Here is a 24,336-nt window from a genome sequence, read left to right on the forward strand (position 1 = left end):
AACCTGTCCCTTTCATCACCGCCACTCTCCTCCAGGCTACAACCCTGACACTCAAACACGAAGCGAAAAGTTAGGGGAATAATACTCATAAAGATAATAACACTGCATTTTGGGGATACTAAGAGGCCACAGATTGGAGGATAAGGCAAAACATTTTCAAGGAGGAAAAAAAAAAAAACGGACCATCTGGCAAGCTGCTTTTTCTTAGTCACACTCTAATGTCAAAAAATTGTAAAATGTGAACAACAGCCTCGCAGGATGGAGATGCTAGAAGAAATTCCTGCGAACGATCAGGTAAATGATAAATTTTGCTCCCCCAATACCATGGTTCTTTGAAAAGAAGAAACTGCAGCACAGCGTGCATGGAGGAGCCACGTCACACAACCAGGGCCCAGGGCTGCGCCACACAACCAGGGCCCAGGGCTGCGCCACACAACCAGTGCCCAGGGCTGCGCCACACAACCAGGGCCCAGGGCTGCACCACACAACCAGTGCCCAGGGCTGCGCCACACAACCAGGGCCCAGGGCTGTGCCACACTACCAGGGCCCAGGGCTGTGCCACACTACCAGGCCCAGGGCTGTGCCACACTACCAGGGCCCAGGGCTGTGCCACACAACCAGGGCCCAGGGCTGCGCCACACAACCAGGGCCCAGGGCTGCGCCACACAACCAGGGCCCAGGGCTGTGCCACACACTTAGCCTTGGTTCTCCTCACCACGACAGACAGTCAGCTGTTTGCAAGGTAGCAAACTCCTCAAATTCAAGTCCACAGAGCCCTCTTCCCTTGTCCATCTCAGTCCCAGTTGTTTGGAAGCTTTGTTCACTCACAGAGGATGCTTTAGGTGTGGAGAAAGCAGCCTCCTTGGGGTGACAGCCAAGCAACGCCCCTCCTTAAGCAGCAGCAGCTGATACGTGGGACATGAAGGACACTCGCTCTGTGCCAGGCGTGGCTCTCCGACCTTCATATGCATCAGCTCACACTGCCCTCCTGCCAATGCGCTGTGAATAGCATTGTCCCCATGTTGTCCTTTGCAAGAGAGAGGTTCTCTGAGACTTTACATAGATGACAAGGGGAGGCTGAATAATCCTGAGGAAAAGACCTCTCTTGCTTTGTGCCATTTGAACTCACTACCCTGGGAGTAAACACTTGAACTGGGCAAGGACAGGGAGGAAGACACACTCACACCCAGAGGTTCATCTTTCCTGACGCGTTGGCTTTGTAAGGCAGTGGCCGAGGGCCACCAGAGCAGATGTCACTCATTGGCTGTGGGTTGTAGGCACAGGAGCTCACAGGCTGAGCACGTCCAGGGATCCTTCCACAGGACTCTCTCCCGCACGCACCTGTTTCTTCTCTCTATGCCAGTGGCACCTGCCCAGCCTTTGCCCTCACTGATTGTACTCTGCCACTAACCACTTAGTCCTCTGGGAAAAGCCAGACACAGCCATCCTCCCGGCTGGACCAGAGTCCCAAGATTGACACTTCAGCATTCTACACTGGGGCACACTTACAAACCCAGAAAAGGAAACTGCCATATCTGGTAAGAACATCTATTTTAATGAAGCCAAGAGCTCTGTTAGTGTTCCATAATGGGAATACCTAAAGATAATACCTCCAGCTCCGATCTTCTAAGATTCAGACCTATTCATCTGCCTCTGCATGCCCTGCACTCTACTTCCTCAACTCTAACCTCCAGCTTCTGCTCTTTCCCCGAGGCCAGCATCCAGCACAGGCCACTAATAAGAGTGCTGGAGTTAACGCCTACCTGGCTGCGTGACTCTCCATGGAACTGGTCATTTGCCTTATTCTCCCACACCGCATTCTACCTAGAATCACCTGCTTTATGGGTCCACTGATTCAACAAATGTTTACTGAGTTTTTCTAGAGTGCAAGGTGCAGGACACTGGAGACATTAGGAATCCCTGCCCTCTAGGAACTTACAGGAGAATTCCTTCAAAAAGTGTATGGATAATGGAATTACATGATAAGCATACTTTGGTATAAATTTGTAAAAAAATGCACACCTACAAAAAAAATCTACCTAAAGTTCTTTTTAAAAAATGAGTATAATGATATGAAGTATGAATATAAAAATCTTGTACCAAAACAAACTTATCTTTTAATTCCATTTTCTATGAACTTTTATAAGTTTGTATAGGAAAGACATGATGATCAGGAAAATCCAGCTATGTCTTGGGTCTGTAACACCTTCCGGTGGGGTATAGTGGCCCCTGGATAAGTAACTACATATGGATGAGAAGGCCAGGCATGCTACTGAAAAAAACGGGAAACTATAGAGCTGGTGTTGTGGCACAGAAGGCTAAGCCTCTGTCTGTGATGCTGGCATCCCATGTGGGCATTATGTTTGAGTCCCAGCTGCTCTACTTGAGATCTAGCTTCCTGTTAACATCTGGCAAAGCAGCAGAGGATGGCCCAAGTGCTTAGGCCCCTGTACCCACGAAGGAGACCCAGAAGCAGCTCTGGGCTCCTGGCTTTGGTCTGGCCCAGTCCTGCTCCTTCTGGCTGTTTGGGGAGTGAACCAGTGAATGGAAGATTCTCTGTCTCTCCTTTCTTCTATAGCTGTGCCTTCCAAGGAAATAATTTTATAAAATCTAATAATAATAGTAATAATCCCTACAGAGCAAGGTGACAAGGACAAGAAGGCGTCCCAAGTCGCAGGACTCCATGGGGCAGTTGGGGGAAGTCTGGCTGAGAAGCTGTGCCATGAACCAGAGCTTGATGGCATGCATGGCTGTGGGGTGGGAGGCTGCCCCTTCTACCAATTTAAGGTTTCCTCCAGTTTGTGTGACTATTTCTGCCCTGACCAGTCAGTGCATCCCAGCCTGTTTTCAGAAGCAATGCCTCATGCCCCTAAGGCCCCCGTGTGCCACTGTTTCCCTTGAAATGCTGCTTCTGCCCCAAGTGGCCCTTTCAGGGGCTGGTCCTGGGAGTATGTGCTTTGCTGAGCCTCATTCAGTACAGTGTGGTCAGCACGGTTTGGTGCCAGCTTCTGCCACCCACACAAGGACTCCCAATGAGACTCCCGGCCCAGGGCCTTTGACTCTGAAAAACTGTGGTGTACCCATCAGCACAGGATTGCATCTTTCTCATTTACTGTTTTATCCTCAGGGTTGGTGGGCCGTGTCAGGAACCCCAAAGATAATGAACTGCTGAAAGAATGACTGAATAAGGGCCCGGCGTGGTGGCGCAAGTGGTTAAGGTCCTTGCCTTGCATGCCCGGGATCCCATATGGGCACCGGTTCTATCCTGGCAGCCCCGCTTCCCTTCCAGCTCCCTGCCTGTGGCCTGGGAAAGCAGTCGAGGATGGCCCAAAGCTTTGGGAACCTGCACCCACGTGGGAGACCCGGAAGAGTCTCCTGGCTTCGGATTGGCATAGCATCGGCCGTTGTGCTCACTTGGGGAGTGAATCATCAGACGGAAGATCTTCCTCTCTGTCTCTCCTCTTTGTATATCCGCCTTTCCAATAAAAAAAAAAATAATAAAAATAAATCTTTAAAACCATGAGCACAGAATACCATGCTCAGAGCAAACACAATACTGGAAGGCTGACCCACTTGACTGAATGCTGTTCTCACAAACCATGTCAGCATGTTGCCTGGGTCACTCAGGCCTGGGGAGTCAGTAGACCTTTAGCAGCTTCACCAAAATGTCTAAGGCTGGGTCATTTATAAGTATCTGGTACCACGCACAGGTTTGGAAACTGGGATGTACAAAGGCAAGGTGCCAGAAGTTATGGCATGCAGTGACAGCTTCCTTTCCAGTTCATGGGGGCTGTGTGCCCTCTGCAAGGCTGGTGTCCTCAGGACCTCGTCACCTTTCACCGTGTCCCCCAGAAGGATCCTCGTAGGGATTAGGTTTCCACCAGCATTTCAACACACAACACACACACACACGCATACATGCGTGCCCATCCCGAAGGGGATCCACCACTCCAGCTTCTTCTGTTGCTCCATGATGTGTCCATGGCCATGCAAAGGGCTCTGGGCCCACAGCCACTATAACCTCACTGTTGGGAAGCTCACTGGCTACCTTGTGGAGACTGAGGTTTCCTTTCCCAAACTCTGGAAAAATCACACTGTTGATGCCTCCGATTCTGCCTTCTCTCTGTTGCCATCTGAATCTGCCGCCTACCTGGGCTTGTCGTCCCCACCCTGGTTTATGGGTTAGCCGGAGGACTTTCAAGTGTTTTACTTGAGACCCTCAGCCCCCTTCATGCAATAATGTGTTCTCTGATTTTGCTTTTTGAAAGTTATACGGTACAAGGCAAAAGAAGACAGGACTGACTGTCCAACTTGCTGAGTTCAAACAATCACTCCTCACCCAAAGTCCAGCTTAGCTGCTTGGCCTCCTGGGGCTTCAGCTCCCGAATCCTTAAAATAGGAGACTCGCAGTAATCGCTTCGTGTTGTGTTGTGGGAATCGAATCAGTTTGTCCAAGATGGGCTTAGCAGAGTGGCTGGCACTGAGTAAGTGCTTCTCAGTGCTGGCTGTAATTAGCCACCATGAGCCGACCAGGCCTTGGCAGGACACCTGCTGGCCTGCCATTGCTGTGACCACTGCAGAAGGAGGCGGGTGTGACCTCACTGGCTGGAGTTCAGCTGCACAAGCTGGAGGGCCGGAACTGTGTTTCCATTTGGACTCATAACTCAGAAATACGATCTTGAATATTCAGCAATGCTTTCTCCTAAACGCTCCAAATTCGGAGTGTATATTTATTATTTATGCTTTTGCAACATTCTCCCCAAATGGCTATAGGCAGGCATTACTTCTATTTTTTTTTTTTAACAGTGAAAACTCAAACACCCTAGGGTCCTAGGTGACTCTTAATGGGCCGTTATACCTGATTCAGGAGCAGACCTTACCTCCTGGAGAGGCACATCCCCTACTGTGCTCCTTTTTCAGGCCAGGGGAGGCTGAGTGAGGCTGGTAGACAGGGGACAGACGATAAAGCAAAAGCTCTGGGTGACAGCTTTGCTAGGCAGTTGCTCTCCAAGCAGCAAAAGCAAATGTGGCCTCTCTCAAGCCCAGTTTATTTAACTTTCCCATGTGCAGGGCCAGGAACCGAAGCAGCATGTGACTTATAAGAGAGATATACTCTCGCTTCGGATACTTGCTTCCCCACTTGCCTGCTCACCCTCTCTCTGCAGGTGCCAGCTGGCACCTCACATTTAATCTGCCTCACACCCACCTGCCCACTTCCCATTCTCGCACCTCCTGGGCTTCCCAAAGGCCTCTCAGCCTCAGTCACCTTGGGTTGTCCTTGACTCCACTGTCTTTCAATCTCCTGGACAAGGTTACAGAAATCCTGACAGTCAACATTAAAATGAACCCTGTGGGTGATGACTTCTATGACATCCAATGCTCTGTCTCTCTGCCCTGGATGATGGGCAGCAGGCTCCTAAATGGCTTCACCACTTTATCCTCTTCTCAAGAGGGCAGCGAGAGTGACCCACCAAACACTTAAGTCTGTCTGAAGCCTGCCAACCGCCGCCTGAGTTCCAGAAAGGAGAGGCAGTCTTCTTGCTTCCCTCCGAGCATGGCTGCTGGGATGTGACCTCATTAGCCCTTTGCTTCCTCTGTTCTGTTCTGACACAACTCCTCACATCCCCATCCCCACATCTCCCAATGATGACTTGCACGTACACAGCAAGGTTTGCAAAGACCATTCGTTCCTTGTGCCTGGAACACTGGCCTGCCTTTCCCCTACACAGGCACTTGCTCCTTCACTTGTTCTTTCAGCTTTATGCTTCAGCTTAAATATGCCCTCACCCTGACATTATTACCCTGTCTGAATATCAAAGCAAGGACATCCATACACACAGAGGCATCCATTTCTCCTTTCTCTATTGCCTCCTGCAGGACTAATCACTGTTTAATATGCTACGCAGTTTACTTGTTTATGTTTACTGTCTGTCTCCCTCCATTCGGACATAAACTCACAGAAGTAGGGCTTGGACTCTATTCTTGTAGCATCCACAACAGTTACAAATCTATTTGGCGGCCAACGAGAGCCTGCTTCTAGGGGCTGACTCCTGTGCCTAGCCATTAATGGTCTGCTTCATAGTCCTATGGAGAATGAATAGATCTGACAGTCCTTTGGCGGTAGGCATAGGCTGGGTGAATGTGCAGTTAACTGGTGTGGGGACAGAGGGCTAGGTTACTGAGGGTGAGTCAAGGCCCACACAGACATCTCTATAAGAGGTTTGCAAGAGCTCTCAGCGGCAGAAGCTGAGGTCGGTTCTAGCCCTTAATAAAGGCTTCCCACTAGGTCTTGCATGTGAGAACATTCGGTGCAGGGCGGGGGATTTCACAGCTCCATAACGGAATTAAATCTGCATACTCAGGAAGCCAGAGCCACACTGGTAGCCCCAGAACACCAGCTGTTGTAAAGACAGAGAAATGAACACGACTGAATCTGTCACTGTCACTCAAAATCCCTGCAGTGAAAGATGTCAACTGCAATTGTCTTTATGAGAAGTAGGAGGGCAGAATTCTCTCTTGAACTGGAACATTCTAGAATTATGAGTCTATCCTAGCACCTGACTTCTAGTAGTTCCAATTTAGAAAACAGGGGGGAAAAATCACACACACATACAAAGTTCTGTGCAAAGTGACAAATGGAGGAGACAGGGGCTTGCTGATTTTCTTTCCAGTTCTAGAATTTCCCAGAAAAGGAAAGGTGGGCTTGAGGAGACCTCCGCCATTTTCTACCCATTGGCTGTTGTTAGATAAAACCCTCGTGTGCTCGGCCTGCTTTGTGAGCTCTTGGCAGCAGGTGCTACGCTTTCAGTGGCTTCAGGCACCCCGGAACTCACCTGTGCATCTGCACTGGAGGCCTGAAAAAACACTAGGAATAAACCAAGAAAAGAACACACAAGCAGAATGCAGGCTATTACCCCAGTGCCTTGCTGTCACAGCTCCCTGTCCCTCGCCTGACCTTCCCCCATATACTCAGCTCCGCTCCCAGGGGCACTTAAACCTCACAGCCCCGCAAAGCCAGGCCTCTGGGCCAGCAAGGGGAAGCGACAAGTGCTTCAAGGACCTGCCTCTGCATGGACGCTCTCACCGCTGGCTAGAGAACCCTGCTAGCTCTGTGCCATGTCTTAGTGGAGACAGAATTCATGTGATCTCCCAGCTACCGCAGTGCAATTTCTGACACCAGGGCCCAAAGCTGCATCTCTCAGGCTGCTGCTGGTTTATTTATAAAGTGAAAGCAGAGTCTCTGGCATGCTATGAGGAAAAGGTTAGGGAGCTGAGATGCTCTCCCTTACAACAACAGTATGAATGAAGTCTTTGTTAGAGCCACGATGGGCGTGGATGACCAAAGAGACTTTTGTCCAAGAGCCCATGCAATCATTCCCACGATGGACTGCAGATGGTCTCTATTAGCCCAGTGCTGGAAAGGAACCCAAAAGAAGCAGACAGTGGCATGAGGAGGCAAGGAATTCACTTTCTATCTGTGAATGGAAATAGAAATCAACAGAATACCCTGGGATTTATGAAAATGCTGTGATTTAAAATCATTAAGTGTTATTTCCTCCTGCTTAGGATAAGGAGCTAAGAGAAGAGGCAGAAGGGATTTTAAACACAGAAACATGAGTGCAATTTCAGAAAGAAAGAAAGCAAACATTGTAATAATCTCACTACCAAATCTCTCATCATATTTGCCCAATACAGAGGGTTTTAAAACAAAGCAATTATAAGGAAGAGCTCTGAGAAAGGGACACTGAAGCAGCATGAACTTCATGCTCACTTGTTACTGCTACCTTGTATCCACATCTAGCCCTAACCCATCTTAAAGATACCTACTGGTGTGCCAGTTTCCCATAGAAACTCTCATAACTCTTAAGGTAAGGACAAGAACTACCATAGAAGCTAGAGGGAAACTGGCTAGGGTAGAAGGCAAGTGAAGCTTACACAGCTCCTTCAAATGATCAACCACAACGCTGGATGAAAGCAGAAGCTCTCAGAACGTTTTCCAACACTCTATAATCAATAACCATCTTCACTAGCTCACAGGCTTTCTTTGCAATCAAAGTATCATTTGGAAAAAAATAAAAAAGAACCAGAAAACCATAGAGAAACGCATGTCTCCACACAGGTACATCGACGTTCAATTATCTGCCTGGGAAACAGACATGGATGATACTCTCCTGAATCCTAAACCGGGTTTCTCTGGGAGACGTTCACCAGATCTCATCATTTACCAAAGACACACAAACAAACGCCCAGTTCTACTGCAGCATCTTTTAACTCAGAGTTGAAATGAGACTCAAGGACATTTGTGACGCCTGATCTACTTCATTCTCACCGCCTCCTTTTACTAAATACAATCTTACTAAATTTTACTAAATACAATTGTACTTAGCATGCGGATGCCCACAAATATCCCAGAAACAGTGGGCAACCGTTACCTTTGAACTTGTGGAACACAGCCCAAAGCTCGGCGATGTCGGTGGCAAAGGTGATGTCTGTGTCCAGGACGATGACCCTCTCCAGGTTGGCAGGAAGGGTCTTGGTCAGGACGAGCTTCATGAGGCCGTAGATCCCAGAGTAATGCTTGTTGGGGATCCAGGAAACTTCAGACTGGAGCGATCAGAACGGAGAAGGGGTTGGGAAAAAGGAGGGGAGGGGCAAAAAAGCAAAAACCACATTAATGTATTTGAATCAAAAGAGGGAAAAAGTAACAGTCATGAAATAATTGTACGTTTTTGTTCTTACAAAAATTATGTAGGTTCATTGGAGAAATAAAAATACACAAAAGACAAAAGTAGAAAGAAACTGAATTTCACTGCATATACTTTTTATAGTCAGTATCTAATTTTTCTACGGTAGGTATCTTTCTTTAAGTTGTATTTCATTTCTGTGTCTTCAAAGATTACTACTGTAGAAAACAGCATCCCATGTGAGTGCTAGTTTGAGTCCCAGCTACCCCTTCCCATCCAGCCCCCCTGACAATATGTCTGTGAAGGCAGCGGAAGGCAACTCTAGGCTCGGACCACTGCTGCCAAGTGGGAGACCAGGATGGAGGTGTGGTCTCTTGGCTTTGGCCTGACCCAGTCCAGTCCTGGTAGTTGTGGCCATTTGAGGAGTAAACCAGTAGAAGAAAAAAATTCTCTCTTCTTCTTCTGTAACCTCATCTTTCGAAGAAACAAGTCTTTTAAAATGCTTACTAGTTAGTGGAACTGATAAAGTTTATTTTATTTAGTTAGTCATTTGCATTTTTAAGCTATAATCAAACACCTTAGGATGGCTCCCTTCACTTTGTTCTCAGATAAACACATAAGGGCATCCTGCTCATAATCCAAGAGCACTCTTCAACTGCCGGCCCTAGAGGACACTCACACAGGCAGAAAGGAACAAACCCCATGGTTCTGCCATGGTAACTCACAAGGACATAAGGGGACCATCCCTGCTACACAGGTAAGAGGGCTGGCAGCAAGGCACACACCTTGGGGCCACCTCATAACCCAAGGCCAGGCTGGAAATGGCACTTCAAACCCATAGGCCCGCAGTGTTCACAAGTGCAAGGCAATTTATGGGGATTGGGATGGGCAGAGGCTCCACCCATGCTGCAGTCGGGAGCCATCACAGGAGACGATGCACACCTCTTACTTCCAGGAGATTAGCAGTTAGTCTAGAAGCCTTCCGTGAGAAATATGGCCACCTTGTCAGGACACAACCCAAGCCAGCATTCACCTCTGCCCTTCAACTACATTTTAAAGATGTTGTTCTTAAATCGGTTAAAAATAAGTTTTAAAACTTAAGCCCTAAGATGGTCATCAGCTAGATGTAAAATAACTATCAACCATCCAAAATACTCCCAAACTGAACAGTTAGCTAAAACACTATGTACTTTTTATCTCATAGCAGTCTATGCGGTGCCTGACAACAATGGAAATGAAGATGCAATAAAAAGAAATCTGTACACAATGTTGGAAAAAGCAAGCTGTAAAATTGCTGCTTTTGCTGAAAACCACTATGAGTATAATCAAACAACATGAAAACACCGTCCCATTCTCCTTCCTCTTCGCTATCCCTCCCTCCCTTTGTCACTCTGACTCTGCCTTTCAAATAAACAATCTTGGGCGGGGAAAGGGAGGTTTGTAGTGGAGCAGGGTGAGCCAGTGTCCCAGTCAGAATCCCAGAAGTTGCACTTCCAATCCAGCTCTATGCTCACGTGTGTGCGAAAAGAAGGAGAAAATAAGCAAGGATCTTGGGCCCTGGCCACCCACATGGGAGACTGGGAAAGAGCTCCAGGGTTACAGCTTTGGCCTGGGCCAGCCCCACAACTGTCAGTTGGAGAGTAAACCAGAGAATGGAAGAGGGATCTCTCCTCTCTCTCTCTGCCTTCCAATTAAAGACATAAATCAACAGATTCACACAGGAGCATGGAGCAAAAGAAGACACAGAAACACAACGTAAAATCACTAACGCTGACCATGTGGACACGAGCGTTAGTTACTCACACATTCCTAGACACACACGCATTTCAATAATCGCTGCTTTCCACTGTGAGCAACAACTACTGTGCTACATTCTTCGCACTCTGATCATGCTTCAGTGATGATGGGAAAACAGGAACGCCAAGGAGGAAGGACTTCCTGTGACAGCTCATGACACACCCCGCTCCCGCTCCCACGCCACGTGATGCTTTCATCATCATCATTTTATGTGTGCCACATTCTCAGTCATGCATTTGTCCTTTGCTCCAATCAGTACAATTCTGATGAGAAGAAAGGGAATGCACCACCGGGAAACGATTCACCAACGCCCTGTGGTCCCTGACACCTTGTCCCTGGGCAGCGTGCGTTAGGGAGGAGGTTGGAGCTAAACTCTGGACTCTAGGTCTACATGGGGTGTTTGATCTTTCTAAGCCTCTGCCTCTTTGCCTGGGAAATGCACAGGAAGCCCAAGTCTTCTCCATGAACATGAAAGGGATGAGGGAGGCAGGTGCCTGGAACCTGAAAGTCACTCAGCAAACAGAAGCCCCCATCTTCCTCCTGGATTCCCCTGCCTCAATGTGACTACTGATGTCTCTTTAATCACTTTCTCTTGAAGATAAGAGACTCTGGCACGGCAGCAGAGCGCAAACCTTCAGGTTCTGGCTTGGACGCCTCTGGATTCAGACTCCAGGACCGTCACCTAATTCCCATGACACTGCAGCAACTTTGTTGAGATATCCCGAGCTTCTGCCATGAATAAACAGGATGTTCCTTCCAAGTGCCTACCTCATTGTGTCAGGTAGGATACGGAAGAAACAGCACACTGACCCAGACAGCTGATTGGCAAGCAAGCAATAAAAGGATCAGGGAGCTCTGGCTGGAGTGTGTGCAGAACTGGGGGGTTGAAATGAAGGCTGCACAGCACCTGAGGAGGGAAACGGGGTGCTGCCACCCCCAAGGGCGGATAGGCCGAGACCAGTAATTGCTGGACTCCAAAGAAGGTAGCCACATGAGGAAAGAAACGTGGCAGGCATAGTGACATTCAGTACAGGGATACTTCTCCCAGAATTCGCCTCCTCCCCTCCTGCCCTCCACACACAATCAACAGAAGCATACTGTGAACACAAGGACAGATACTACATGTGCAGTGGCAAGTTCAAAGCACAGTACATTATCTATAACAAATATAAAACAGGTGAGTGGCTAGCTGGCTGGACGGACAGACAGCACAAACAGGCAGGTGAGGGGTTCCTCTACAATCCCACAGTAAGCAACACACAGAGCTATAGTTCTGATCGACCAGGGAAAGGTTTGAGTTCTTTCCTCAAACCACATTGTCCTTATTGTGGTGCCAGCTTCTTGAGGAGCCATTCCCTCGGCATCTAAGGAGAGCCATTCCCTCCAGTGTGCTGTGAGTACCTGTTACTTAAGGAGAGCCCAGCCTGGGAAACCTATTTCTTCTTCCCTGAGAAAATGCCTGGACTGAAGCTTGGCAATCACCCGTCCACGCTGCAGAGCGCGACGATGGAATCAGGCCTTTGATTAACTTACTCATCTATTTTGGTCACCATCAAGGCAGGAGATCCTGGTGAAGACTGAACAGCGGAGTGCCGGGTTAAGCCGTCTAATTAGATTGCCCTGACTCTCAGCTTTATTTTAAACACGCAAGTGAGGCCCTCAGATGCATCACCTAACGGTAAGACTACCAGAATAAATTAATCTCAACATGAGCCTGTGCCTGAATGCTGCCCCCCAAGTCCCCAACTTAATATATAATCAATTAAGTCCAAGTGTTCAATTAGAGGTAAAGGAAGCATTGGAATGAGCTCGCATTCAGAAAGAGAGCGCAGTGTAGGAAAGGGTAGACCACTAAGGCTTCTTCAAAGCATGGGGACTTACACTAAGGCTCATCATCCTAGGAGCAGCACAATTCCTCCCTCGCTTTTTCTCACCTCCTTCATGTTCTGCTTGGGCTTCAATACTCCACTGAAAAGTCCCTGCCTCCAGTTACCTGGCTCAGGGCTCCAAAGCAAACAGTCTGCCTCTCCCTTGCACAGCAAATGTCAATCAAGTTATGTCTAATTTCCTATGTGACTCTCCTGCACTTCATTGGAATTTCTACTTGAGGCAAGGGCAATGTCTTTGTTTTTTACTGTAGTAAATGTTCAACATAATCATCATTCCAAGAGTCTGATGGGTGAGCATGAGCATGGAATTAGCCGAGCCGGGGATCGATTCAACCTGTCACATGTCCCTCAAGTAGGAGGAGAAGTGTTCACAGTTGCTTAAGTTCATTGCAGTGCCAGAGTTGTGGTTTGTTGAGACCCAAAGTTAGAGCTAGCTACAGTCCTGCCATGTGAACGTAGGTGTGTCATTAACCTTGATGGAACTTAGGTTTACCCAACTGCAAACTGGGCACATATTCACTTTACAACATGGCTGGTAGGACTGCCAAGCATCCAGTGTAGACTTGGGATCTGCACAACACCCTCTGTTCTTTTATTTTTTTAAGATTTTATTTATTTATTTGGAAAGTCACATATACAGAAAGGAGGAGAGACAGAGGGAAAGATTTTCATTCTTCTGGTTCACTCTTTAAGTGGCCACACAGCCGGAGCTGAGCCAATTCAAAGCTAGAAGTCAGAAGCCAGAAGCATCTCTGGGTCTCCCATGAGGGTGCAGGGTCTCAAGACTTTGGGCTGCTTTCCTGGGCCCAAACAGGGAGCTGGATGGGAAGAAGGGCAGCCAAGATTAGAACCAGCATCCATATGGGATCCCAGAGCATGCAAGGTGAGGACTTTGGCCACTAGGTTACTGAGCCGGTTCCAGTATCCTTTTTTCTTAACTCACTGGCCACGTGTCAACAGTGTTAAAGCCTCGGTAACTGAGGAGCTTGGTAAAGGAAAGGTCCAAACATCAGTCCATGCAGACATGTAAAGTCAAGGGGTCCCTGGAGAGAAGGGCATCTTCATGGAAAGGTGTGGAATGCAGCAGCAGGCCACTAAGGCAGGGCAGTATCCTACCATGCTCTTCATCACTATAAACATGTCAGAGGGATCATGTGGTCATGTAATTAAAACCATAATCAAAACAAAACTGGCTCATTTTAATGGACAGACTATTATCCTTGCAATGATTTTTACTAATTCTAAGTGGCATGGCTCAAGCTTTAATTCACATTCATGTCCGGGATCACCACCTAATGCAATCCTGGGTTGTATAAATTTCTGGTATAGTAGGAGGTAGGTGTTGCTTTTCCTCTTTTAAAGATTTATTTCATTATTTGAAAGGTGGAGTATAGATAGGAGTTGTTGGGGGGGTAGCTATGAAGAGATAGATCTTATCTGCTGTCTCACTCCATAGATAGACCCCGTGTCCAGGCTTTGCAGGGTGAAGCTGAGCGGCAAGAAATCCATCCAGGTCTCCCATGGGGTGGCATGTACCTCAGCACTAGGCCATCCTCTGCCACTTTCCCAGGCTCATCGAGGAGAACTGGAAGTAGAACAGCTGGGACATGAACTGGCCCCCACCTGGGATGCTGGCACTTAGGCAGGCTGTATTTTAACTCACTGCAGGGATGCGCTTAAAAGAGAAGTTCACCTTCCTAAAGCTACCACTTATGTGGCTGGACCCACCATAGAGTCTAGGAAATGCTGCAAGCATTCTAGAGTCTTTCCTGCTGTTGTTGGATGATCCAAAGAGGAGGGACTTGGAAAAGTTGCCTAGAGTCGTGTGCGAGGTGAAATGTGGGTAGTAACTGCTTAACATACAGGGTAAAGAGTGGGGATGCCAAGTCTCCACTGCTGGGTGCACAAGCAGATAGGCAAAGAGGCTCAATGTCAGGACACCATGCCCAAGTGTCCCAGAAACGGTGGTTTTTGCCAGAGGCCGAAGATTGCAGAAAACAACACTCTTCTTTTACTAGACGCCAGGCACGGTGATAGGACAGTATTGTGTCGTAGCATGTCACCCTCTTACTCATGATGCCAGCAGCCTACCCTGAAATGTAGATTTGAGCCCTGACTGCTTCACTTCTGATCCAGCTTCCTGGAAGGCAGCAAGAGATGAACCAAGTGTTTGGAACACTGTCAGCTCCCATGGCCACTTGGGGAGTGGAACCCGGGGATATGAGGAACCTCAGTGTTTTCTGCTTTCCTAGTTTCTGCCTTACTTGCTTGGCAAGTGTGAGCTCCAGGACTGACAGCCTACATGACAACTGACAGGTCACATAGGCGGAGCACTCCTCAGGAAAGAGGCCCCTGGTGTGCTTTTTAGATGAGACTTGATCACTACCCCACAGCCCAGCAGTCTGTACTGTTTGAAAGTTGCTTGCTTCAAACCCACCAATAGAAGCCTGCCAACTTGCTCTTTTTAAAAGTTAACAGTTGAACTGACTAATCATGACTGTGGAGTTGTATGAAATCAGCCTGAAGTATATAAAAACCCTGTGCTGTCCAGCCTCAGGGCTCTCTCTCTCCCCTAGTCCTGCTGGGCTAGGTGACGGCTGGGAGACCAGGCCAGCCTGAATAAACTGCCCTTGTGCGTTGGCATCAACTTCTGACCTTGATTTTGAGGGATCTCAAAATCTGGGTACAACAGATGGAAAATCTCTCACCAAGCCTTTCAAGCAAATAAATAACTCTTGAGAGAGGAGGCTCTCACCTCCCCATACCTCCAGGTGGGGGAATGAAGACCGAATCCCCTTGCTCACGGTCTAGCTATTTGACTCTGAAATGATGTGAAGTTCTCTCTCCTTTCAGCTGCTCTGGCTCTATTCCAGCACCCACTACTGCCAGGTCAGGACCAAACCTATGCTGCACCTAGAGAAAAGCTCATTCATCGAGAAGCAGGTGTTTCGAGGAAAACTGGTATGGAAGCTTTAGAGTTGGGTGTTCCTGGTTTCTAAACCTCGATGAGCATCACTTTCCCGCCCTTCCTCCAGATCTGGAAAATAGGGATAATGGCAACATGTCCCACTTCCTTCCAGGGGTACTCTCTCAGTTATCTGTAAGCTTTCCTCCAGCACACAGGAAATATTTATTGTTCAAAATTCTCATTCATATCAACATTTTTCTGTGCATCATAAATCACGTTGACACATTTTAAAAAATTTAAAAATAAGAATTCATTGTAGCTACAGCAGGTTTGAAGACTCATTTGCCTGTCATGGTACTTCTGAATAGTTGTCTTGGCAACCCAGGTGCGCGTTCAGAGGAGGACCATAAAGCGACAGCGGGTGAGGTGTCAGATGGAGTGGGGTCCTGGGCGATGTTTTGTATTAAGTACAGAAGCCTGGCCAACGAGATTCCAATCCTGACTCGCCCATGGCCAGAATGGCAAGTTCACCCCTCTCCGCCCCTGTCTTCTCACCACACCACAGTGACAAGTACAGATATCATAGGGTACTTTGGTTTAGAAAAGTGCAGAGTGAGGAAGGAGAACCACGGCGCCTGCTACCAGGCATGCCACATGGTAAAGATTCCATAGGAGGTTTCAAAATGGTTGGTACCACACATGCTATGGACAACTGCCCCTGGATCTGTGCCTGCCAACTGGTGGGCGTGGTCACAGCTTATCTGTCCATGACCTGAGGTGCAGCTTTCAGTCCTGCATGTACAACATGACATCTCTGACACGACCGGAGGGTCAAGGGGAATAGACATGCCCTTTCCAATCACAGTGTCGTTACCGTGCATGGGGGTGGGGAGGAGATGGGATTGCCAGAAGATGCCTTTCTGCCCTCTCCTTACTTAACCTTTAACAACCTGGAATTTGTGCTGAACAAACGGACATTCCTCATCAGATTGGCTCCGGTGGTTTTGTGGCCGAAGAACACCGTCACCTCACCCTCAGTGGCCTCGGGGCCTGCTGGCAGCTTTCCCGAGAATACTGCAGAACAACAGCATGGGTTGAAATCCCTGCATCATCATCAACTGGATGGAATGCTCTCAGCAAGCAGTTCAAACCTCTATGTACCCTGGCTTTTTCAAATCTATACAATGTGGATAGTTTTGGCACCCATGCCACAAGACTGTGAGCATTAATATATCAGTATGGGCTGTCGTTGCCAACCCTTAACACACTGACGATGATACGTACAACAGCAGAAAAGAGGGAGATTTCCACCTGTGAGAGAAAGGGTCTGCACGTGTATCCACCTTGGCTCACGGAAAGAAGCTGCAGTCGAGTTCAGTACAGATCATTCAGGTGTGTCATGGCGGTCAGGTGTCTAAGGAGGGAAAAGCAGCCAGGGGTGGGGTGGGGTCTACGAGGAGTAAAATGCGGCTGAATCTATGGCCTAAAGGGCACCTCGCTCCTCGTTGCTTCACACATCACTTGAGAATATTACCGCTTCAAATGTTTGCATAGGATTTGGCTCAAAGTCAAGTAGACATTTCAGTTTCAAAGTTAGATGCTATTGGTTACTGGACTGATTGATTGGGGATGGAATTAATCGGCATACAGTGGTCAAGGTTGGGGTTGGGGGAGGGCAATTCAATTCAAGGACATAGCTAAGAAAGAAAACTGACTGTTCAGGTAAGGATTTATGGAAGAGAAAAATCTCAAATATGGTCTGGAAAAAAACGGGTTGAAAATTGGGATTTCCAAATAATGGGAGATAAACATAACAGGAGAAACACTGGTGTTTTTGAAGCACAGAGACACAAGTGAACGGCTCTGAGCGTGTGTCTCTGTGGGATGTGTGGGTCTATGTGTGTGTCTCTGTGTGTGAGAGACTCTGTGCATTCACCGAACAGCTGGATACACTCAACGACAAAGCTTGGTGGAGGAAACAACAGAGAAGGCCAGCAAAATTCAGGGCCAAGAGGGCCGGTGCTGTGGCATGGCAGGTAAGGTTGCCGGATACAGTACCCCCATCCTTTATGACACCTGTTTGAGTTCCAGCTGCTCCACTTTCAATTTCGTTCCCTGGTAATGCACATGGGAAAGCAGCGTAAGATGGCTGAAATGCTTGAGTCCCTGAAGGCACCTGAGCGCGCAGGAAAAAACTCCTGGTTTCTAGCCTCAGATGGCTACATCTCCGGCTCCTGAGGCCATGTGGGGAGTGAGCCAACCAACAGAGAGATCTCTCCATCTGCTTCTGCCCCTCTCTATAACTCTTTCAAATCAATAAATAAATCTTTTGAAAAAAAAGAAATCCAGAGCCACAGGTTTGAGGAGCACTGTATGCCACGCTCAGGAGCCAAATGGAAAACCAAACAGTTTTCATTAACAGCAACCAGACCTCAGGTGTACTCCCGGATGATGCACTAGTGACTTACAAAGGAAAGGTTAACGGGAGGTAGCCAGAGGCATCAGAGCCTTGCAGGAAGTCTGCTGCAAAAACACACTGCAAGGATCCTATCTGGACATTATGACTCCTCCTGGCGAAGGCCCAGAAGTAGTCTGTATTTTCAGCTGATTCCCCAGGCAATTCTAAATCAGGTGTTCTCAGATTCCACTATAAGAAATACAGTGTCAGGAGACACTGAAAATGGCATTCCTCTGGGTCTTTGTGGCTAATTCGCATAGTGGGTCAAAATCAGTTTTACTGTGGAGAAGTCATGAGACAGCTCAAAGCTTAAGTGTGTCATGGGAAACTCATGTTCTGTGGGGGCCCAGCACAGTGGCCTAGCAGCTAAAGTCCTTGCCTTGCATGCACTGGGATCCCATATGGGCATCAATTCTAGTCCCAGCAGCTGTGCTTCCCATCCAGCTCCCTGCTTGTAGCCTGTGAAAGCAGTGGAGGACGGCCCAAAGCTTTGAAACCCGTGTGGGAGACTCAGAAGAAGTTTCAGGCTCCTGATTTCAGACTGGTGCAACTCCAGCCATTGCGGCTGTTTGGAAAGTGAATCAGTGGATGGAAGATCCCCCTTTCTGTCTCTTTTCCTCTCTGTATATCTGACTTTCCAATAATAAGAACAATAAAAGACAAAAAGATCAAGAGGACAAAGCATTGACATAAGATCTCGGGCCTTCTCACTGTTGCCAAACATTCTACACAGGTCTCCCAGCTGTACTTTCTTTTTTCTTTCTTTTTTTTTTTAAAGATTTATTTTTATTATTTTTTTATTGGAAAGGCAGATATACAGAGAGGCGAGACAGAGAGGAAGATCTTCCGTCTGATGATTCACTCCCCAAGTGAGTGCAACGGGCCGATACTATGCCGATCCGAAGCCAGGAGCCTCTTCAGGGTCTCCCACGTGGGTGCAGGTTCCCAAAGCTTTGGGCTGTCCTCGACTGCTTTCCCGGGCCACAGGCAGGGAGGTGGAAGAGAAGCGGGGCTGCCGGGATCAGAACCGGTGCCCAGATGGGATCCCGGGCGTGCAAGGCGAGGACCTTTAACCACTTGCACCACCGCGCCGGGCCCCAGCTGTACTTTCTAAAGATAGCAATTCCATTTCCAAGGAGGAAAAAGACATTTTAGGTGAACTAAAGTAAAATTCTTAGTACAAGGTATCAACAGGCCAACAAATTATATAGTTCACGTCTTTATGCACAGACAACTGGGGAGGAGAGGAAACTAAACGAATGGAAGTTGGTCATGAGAGCGGACAGCAATTTCCATTGAACACTAGGGAATAATCCTGTTCCATAAAAACAGTAGCTGCCTCCTCCCCTAACATGCCCAGGATTCAGGAATCATCTGAGAAACCATCGTCCCCAAACATGCAACTCTAGGAGCAGAGAGGCACGGAGGTGAAGGAGACTCTGGATCTACAAACACCCCCTTCTTCTCGGAAGCATGAACCCCCATCACGGTCCGGCGGCAAGAATTTGTGATTTTGCTGGGTGAAGCTTGAGGGGACTGGTCACTGGAGCGTTTCCAGATTGCCTGAGCTCCCCTCGGGAATTTATGTTATGAAATGGAGCATTTCAAAGCACTGGGAGTTCTGATTTGTGAACTGGACTGTTACAGTGGTTTAATTTCCTGAAATATAGCTACCTTCTTAGCAAATAGATTTTTCAACACACTGCATTAGCCGATGCACAGCCTGGACTTAATATTTTTAGAAGCTGCAGTTCTTCTTTCACAGCACAGTATGTATTTATGTATGTTCACTCAGCACAGTGTCTGACACACAGACACACTCAGAGAATGGCTGGAAACAAGACGTCTACACAAACAACACTTAGTCAAAACTGCTCCTCCCGATGGGGAGGTACTGGTGACGCTGCCTTGTTCCGCCATCACTCACCCATTCATGCACTCCGCAGACATTTTTGAGGCTCTGCACCAGATAATTGCTTCGAGAGAATAAGAGCATATTTGGGGGGGTAGAGGGGAGGAACAGTAAATATCTTCAAAAATATGTATCATGTCCAGCACAGTGTTTATCTTGACAACAGGAGGGCATGCATGGGATTGTGACACCATCCCAGGGCTCTTGCTCTAGCCCTGAATATGACTTGTGTGCCTGCCAATAATGATATCACAGCTGACCTACAGAGAACATGAGCATGTCACCAACTCCTGAACTTATGGATGTATAAGAACAGGTCTTCAAAAACAAATTCGTGAAATGAGTATGATGGGAAAATACACATGAATTCTAAAAGCCTTCTGCACCAAAATAAATATATCCTTTTGTTCCACTGTCTATGAATAATTGGAAGTCCCTTTGCAGACAACACGGATAGTTATATGCAAGATATGTATTTAAAAACTATACTCCACCCCTGTTCACAGTGCTAGGACTGAAGAGAATGCTTTTTGCTATCCAGTGCAATGTGAAGAATTTTTGTTTCTTCCTTACCATGAATTTACCACAGCTATTCACAGCAGGCAAAAGCAGGTTTCTTATGGGGCAAGCAAAAAAAATCTTAAGCAATCTGACTTAAGCCTTAAGGTTTCCAATTTGCTATTAGAATTGCACAGTGAGGGGTTAATCAGGGAACAGAAAGCCTAAAATGGCTTACGGGGTATGTGATGCTTTTTAAAACAGGATTGGTAAGCACTACTCTACAGCGTCATCCAGCAGTAATCTAAGGAGACAGAGACGCATGCCAAAGCATACAAATGCACCCCAAACCTGGCTCCCAAAATTAGCATCTGCTGACTCCAGCTGACCTCCTTGCCTTCCTGACTGTGGTCAGAGAAAAGACGAAGCAGAAGCCACGTCACTCTGTCCGAGTGGAGATGTGGGAAGCTCTGTCCTCGCATGCACACTCCGATCCTGACCTTTCCTCTCTCACCTTCTGATCGCCAGGGCATCACTAAAGACAGCCACAAAGGCTGCATGAACCAGGTCATGGCTGCTCTGCATTCACACGGGACTGTCACTCCCAGCTGCAGAGGGCTTTGTAGCGCTTCGCAGGTGAAGCCCTACCCCGACACAGTCCCTCTTCCCAGCTTCAGAGATCCACTTGTCTGGGATTTCCATCCCAGCCATAGGGAAGGGACCAAACACATCAAGAGAAGGAGCCAGAGCCCACACACCATCAACATCTGGTTGGTTGGAAGACTGTACAATTTCACCAATCACAATCTCTTGGTGTGGAGAAAAGATCCAAACACGTCCAGCACTCTGAATTTCCTCTGGTGAACAGCCAAAATGATTGTACTCACTGCTTACCTCCCCAAAAAAGATGCCACCACTCAGCTCTTGTCATAGAGTTCACAAACATTAACCAAAGATCCTATTGCAATGGCAAATATTTTAACCTTGACCTTGAAGCCTAGCTTCTGATGTTATATTGGCATTCACACTCACCCCAATAGATTCTTCCTTTTTATATGATGGTTGTCAAGGAAACAAGATATGGAAGACAGCTGACTAACTCAGCTACATTTAGCATTTATCATACATGAGAATCTGGGAGGGAAAAGAATGCCAGTCTTAGGAAGACAGGGCAAGGAACGAGGTAATTCCTTTATGTTTCTTTCCACTAGGGAAACTGATTACCGATCATAGGAATTCCTAATGCTCTCAAATTTCCTTTCAAAAAACATCACCTAATTTTAAAAGACTCATTTATCCAAACTTTCATTTGTGCCTAATCTGCACGAGATGCGAAGGAGAAAGCAGCGAATGTGGATTATTCCACATTCTTGGGAGACCGCAGCCAAAAGGAAGACTATTATCATATTTATGACAACCCCATATTTGTTGAACGCTTTCTATGCAATGGACACTGTACGATTTTACAAACATTACCTTGTAATTCACACAATGTGAAGTGACATCAACAAGGGTCTATCATTATACAGAATCCTAGGAACTGGCATTGAATATCAAGATTTACTTCAAAAGCCTTCATCATCTTGGCAATTGGCTCAAATAAGATAGTCAAATAATCAAAAATTCTTACTAGAATCTCTGGATGGGACAACTAATTGTACCTGGGAAGGGGAAGCAAATCCAGAAAAAAATTTAAGGTGGCTCTATATGGAATTCAGAGTTTTCGACTGAACATCGCACAGTAGCTACAAGCAGTACAGCAGCCAAAGAGACACGCACCTGCTCAGAACACATGACACTGCCACATCTACAGGACTTCAAGTGTCCAGGAATATTTTATTCAGAAACTGTTGAAAGTAAAATAAAAAAGAATAAAGCTCGAAATAAAAATACATCCACACCCAAGAAGACTGTTACAATGGATTAAAAAAAAAACAACTCATGCAGATATTATTTATCTGAGAGGCAAAGCAGAAAGAGAGTGATACAGAGATGGGCGTAGCCTGAAATCCCATCGGGGACCTTGTACGAGGACAGCAGGAGACCAAGGACTTGCACCATCACCCACTCTCTCCCACGTAAATGACCAGGGAACAGTTCCACAAGTGGAACAGCTGATCCTCATATGCCCCGATACGGGACACTGGCCTCACAGCTGGTGACTTGATCTGCTGTGTCCAAATATCGGCTCCATGATGGAGTCTTAATTTAATTAAAAATTTTTATTTTTAAATCGAAGGGCAGATTTACAAGGAGAGAATAGACACAGCGAGATCTTCCATCTGCTGATTTACTCCCCAAAAGGCTGCAATGGCTGATATTTGCAGGTTATACGTAGATACTACACTATTTGATATAGACTTATGCATCTGTGGACCTTGGGCCCCTGCAGCCACTCCCTTAACGGGGCTGGCGCACTACTGCATAATATAATAATATTTAAGCATCCTTGTTCTGGAAGCAACATGGTATCATGAAACGAGCGCCATTCTCAGAGTTTGCAAATACCAAGGTAAGGTGCAGTCAGCTCTATTCTCTGCATCTCAGGTTCTGATATGTGGAACAAAAATACAACCACCTGCCTGTTCTGCAAGACCGAAAACAAGATGCACCAGCAGTACCTAGTGGAGGGCTTAACAGAGTCAGCTTCCATGTGCGGGAGCTAATTCTGACTCTGGGAGGCTGCGATATACCCATGTGACAATGTGGAACAAAGGCCTGACCCTGTGAGGGAGCTCAGCAGGCTAGTCCCTGACCGTGTCTGTCAGTACTTATGAAGTCCCTTCCCCGCTTTATAATGGCTGGTTTGGGAGGGCAACGCTTATGTATTAAGTACATATAATGCAAAGTCAACGAACAGGCACTGGGACACAATGTACATTAAATAGAAAGACCACAGTAGTAATAACAGGGGATGAGAAAGGGGAGTTTCAACAGTGCTATTATGCCGATGTATAAGATGTTGATCACCACTTGCTATTTTCTCTTCAAACATATTATTTAGCCAGGAGTGAGCAGATTTAAAACCCAATGGGGTTCTTGAATACAGTCTTCCTGAGTGGTTAAATCCAATGAAAATATCCTAGTTAGAAGAGTCTTTAGCCAGGCAAGTTGAGTACACAAAGAGATGTTTAACAGGTCGGACCATGAAGACGTCCGTCTTTGAACAATGGTGATAAGAATGACGGTGATGGGGCCCGGCGCGGTGGCGCAAGTGGTTAAAGGTCCTCACCTTGCCGCCCGGGATCCCATATGGGCGCCGGTTCTAATCCCGGCAGCCCCGCTTCCCTTCCAGCTCCCTGCCTGTGGCCTGGGAAAGCAGCAGAGGACGGCCCAAAGCTTTGGGAACCTGCACCCGTGTGGGAGACCCGGAAGAGGCTCCTGGCTTCGGATCGGCATAGTATCGGCCCGTTGCGCTCACTTGGGGAGTGAATCATCGGACGGAAGATCTTCCTCTCTGTCTCTCCTCTCTGTATATCTGCCTTTCCAATGAAAAAATAATAAAAATAAATCTTTAAAAAAAAAAGAATGACGGTGATGGCAATAATGGATGTGCAGTACAGACTAGTGTACAATGCAATTCCCTGACTTCATTTCACTGGGTTCTTGAGAACATTCTGTGAGTGATACAAGCAAGGCTTCTGATGGCACCACCTCCCAGGACTTACAGGACTAGCTCTAATGGGCAGTGAAATATTTACTGCTGCTCTCAGAAACAAAGAGTCAGATTCTGATATTTATGTATATCTTTTTCCATAGGCAGAGGAAGTAACACTGTACTTGGGATGAAAGTTTCAAGTGTTTTCCAATTTCCTCCTCCGTGTTATCTTCCATTAGACATGATTCTGGTTATGTTTTCAGCAGAGAAGAGAGGATCTACCCCTTTATGGTTGCCAGAGCAGTGAGCTATGAACCTAAGTCACCTTAGATGTGCAGGCAGTGTGCCCAGTGCAAGCACTGTCTTACATCTCGCATGGTTGGGAACAGAAAAGCCTTGGGGGCTTGCCTTCTCCATTGCATCACCTTTAAGGGTATCAAGTTGGTGCCTGTTTGGACAGTAGAGTCACCTCCAGTATTTTCCAGAAGATTCTGGCAGTGTTTGGAGACGTCTGTGGTAGTTATGGCTTGGGGGTGCAAGAAGGGTGCTATGGTATCCAAAGAGTAGCAGCCAGGGGTGAGGGAGGTCCCTC

The 24,336-nt window shown here is 47.2% G+C and overlaps 1 protein-coding gene across 3 annotated transcripts in view; it reads right to left on the bottom strand.

Annotated features, from left to right (window-relative positions):
- The window catches only part of LARGE1 (LARGE xylosyl- and glucuronyltransferase 1), a 318,549-nt gene that overhangs the window by 172,665 nt on the left and 121,548 nt on the right, over positions 1 to 24,336 (bottom strand). For all 3 annotated transcript variants that reach the window (XM_040985179.1, XM_040985178.1, XM_040985177.1), the window contains exon 5: positions 8,433 to 8,604. In XM_040985179.1, the coding sequence (XP_040841113.1) occupies positions 8,433 to 8,604 (172 nt within the window). The remainder of the gene's footprint in view (positions 1 to 8,432; positions 8,605 to 24,336) is intronic.

Source organism: Ochotona curzoniae, unplaced genomic scaffold, assembly GCF_017591425.1.
Source record: "Ochotona curzoniae isolate NIBS_2020 unplaced genomic scaffold, NIBS_Ocur_1.0 contig_1014, whole genome shotgun sequence".
Taxonomy (NCBI): domain Eukaryota; kingdom Metazoa; phylum Chordata; class Mammalia; order Lagomorpha; family Ochotonidae; genus Ochotona; species Ochotona curzoniae.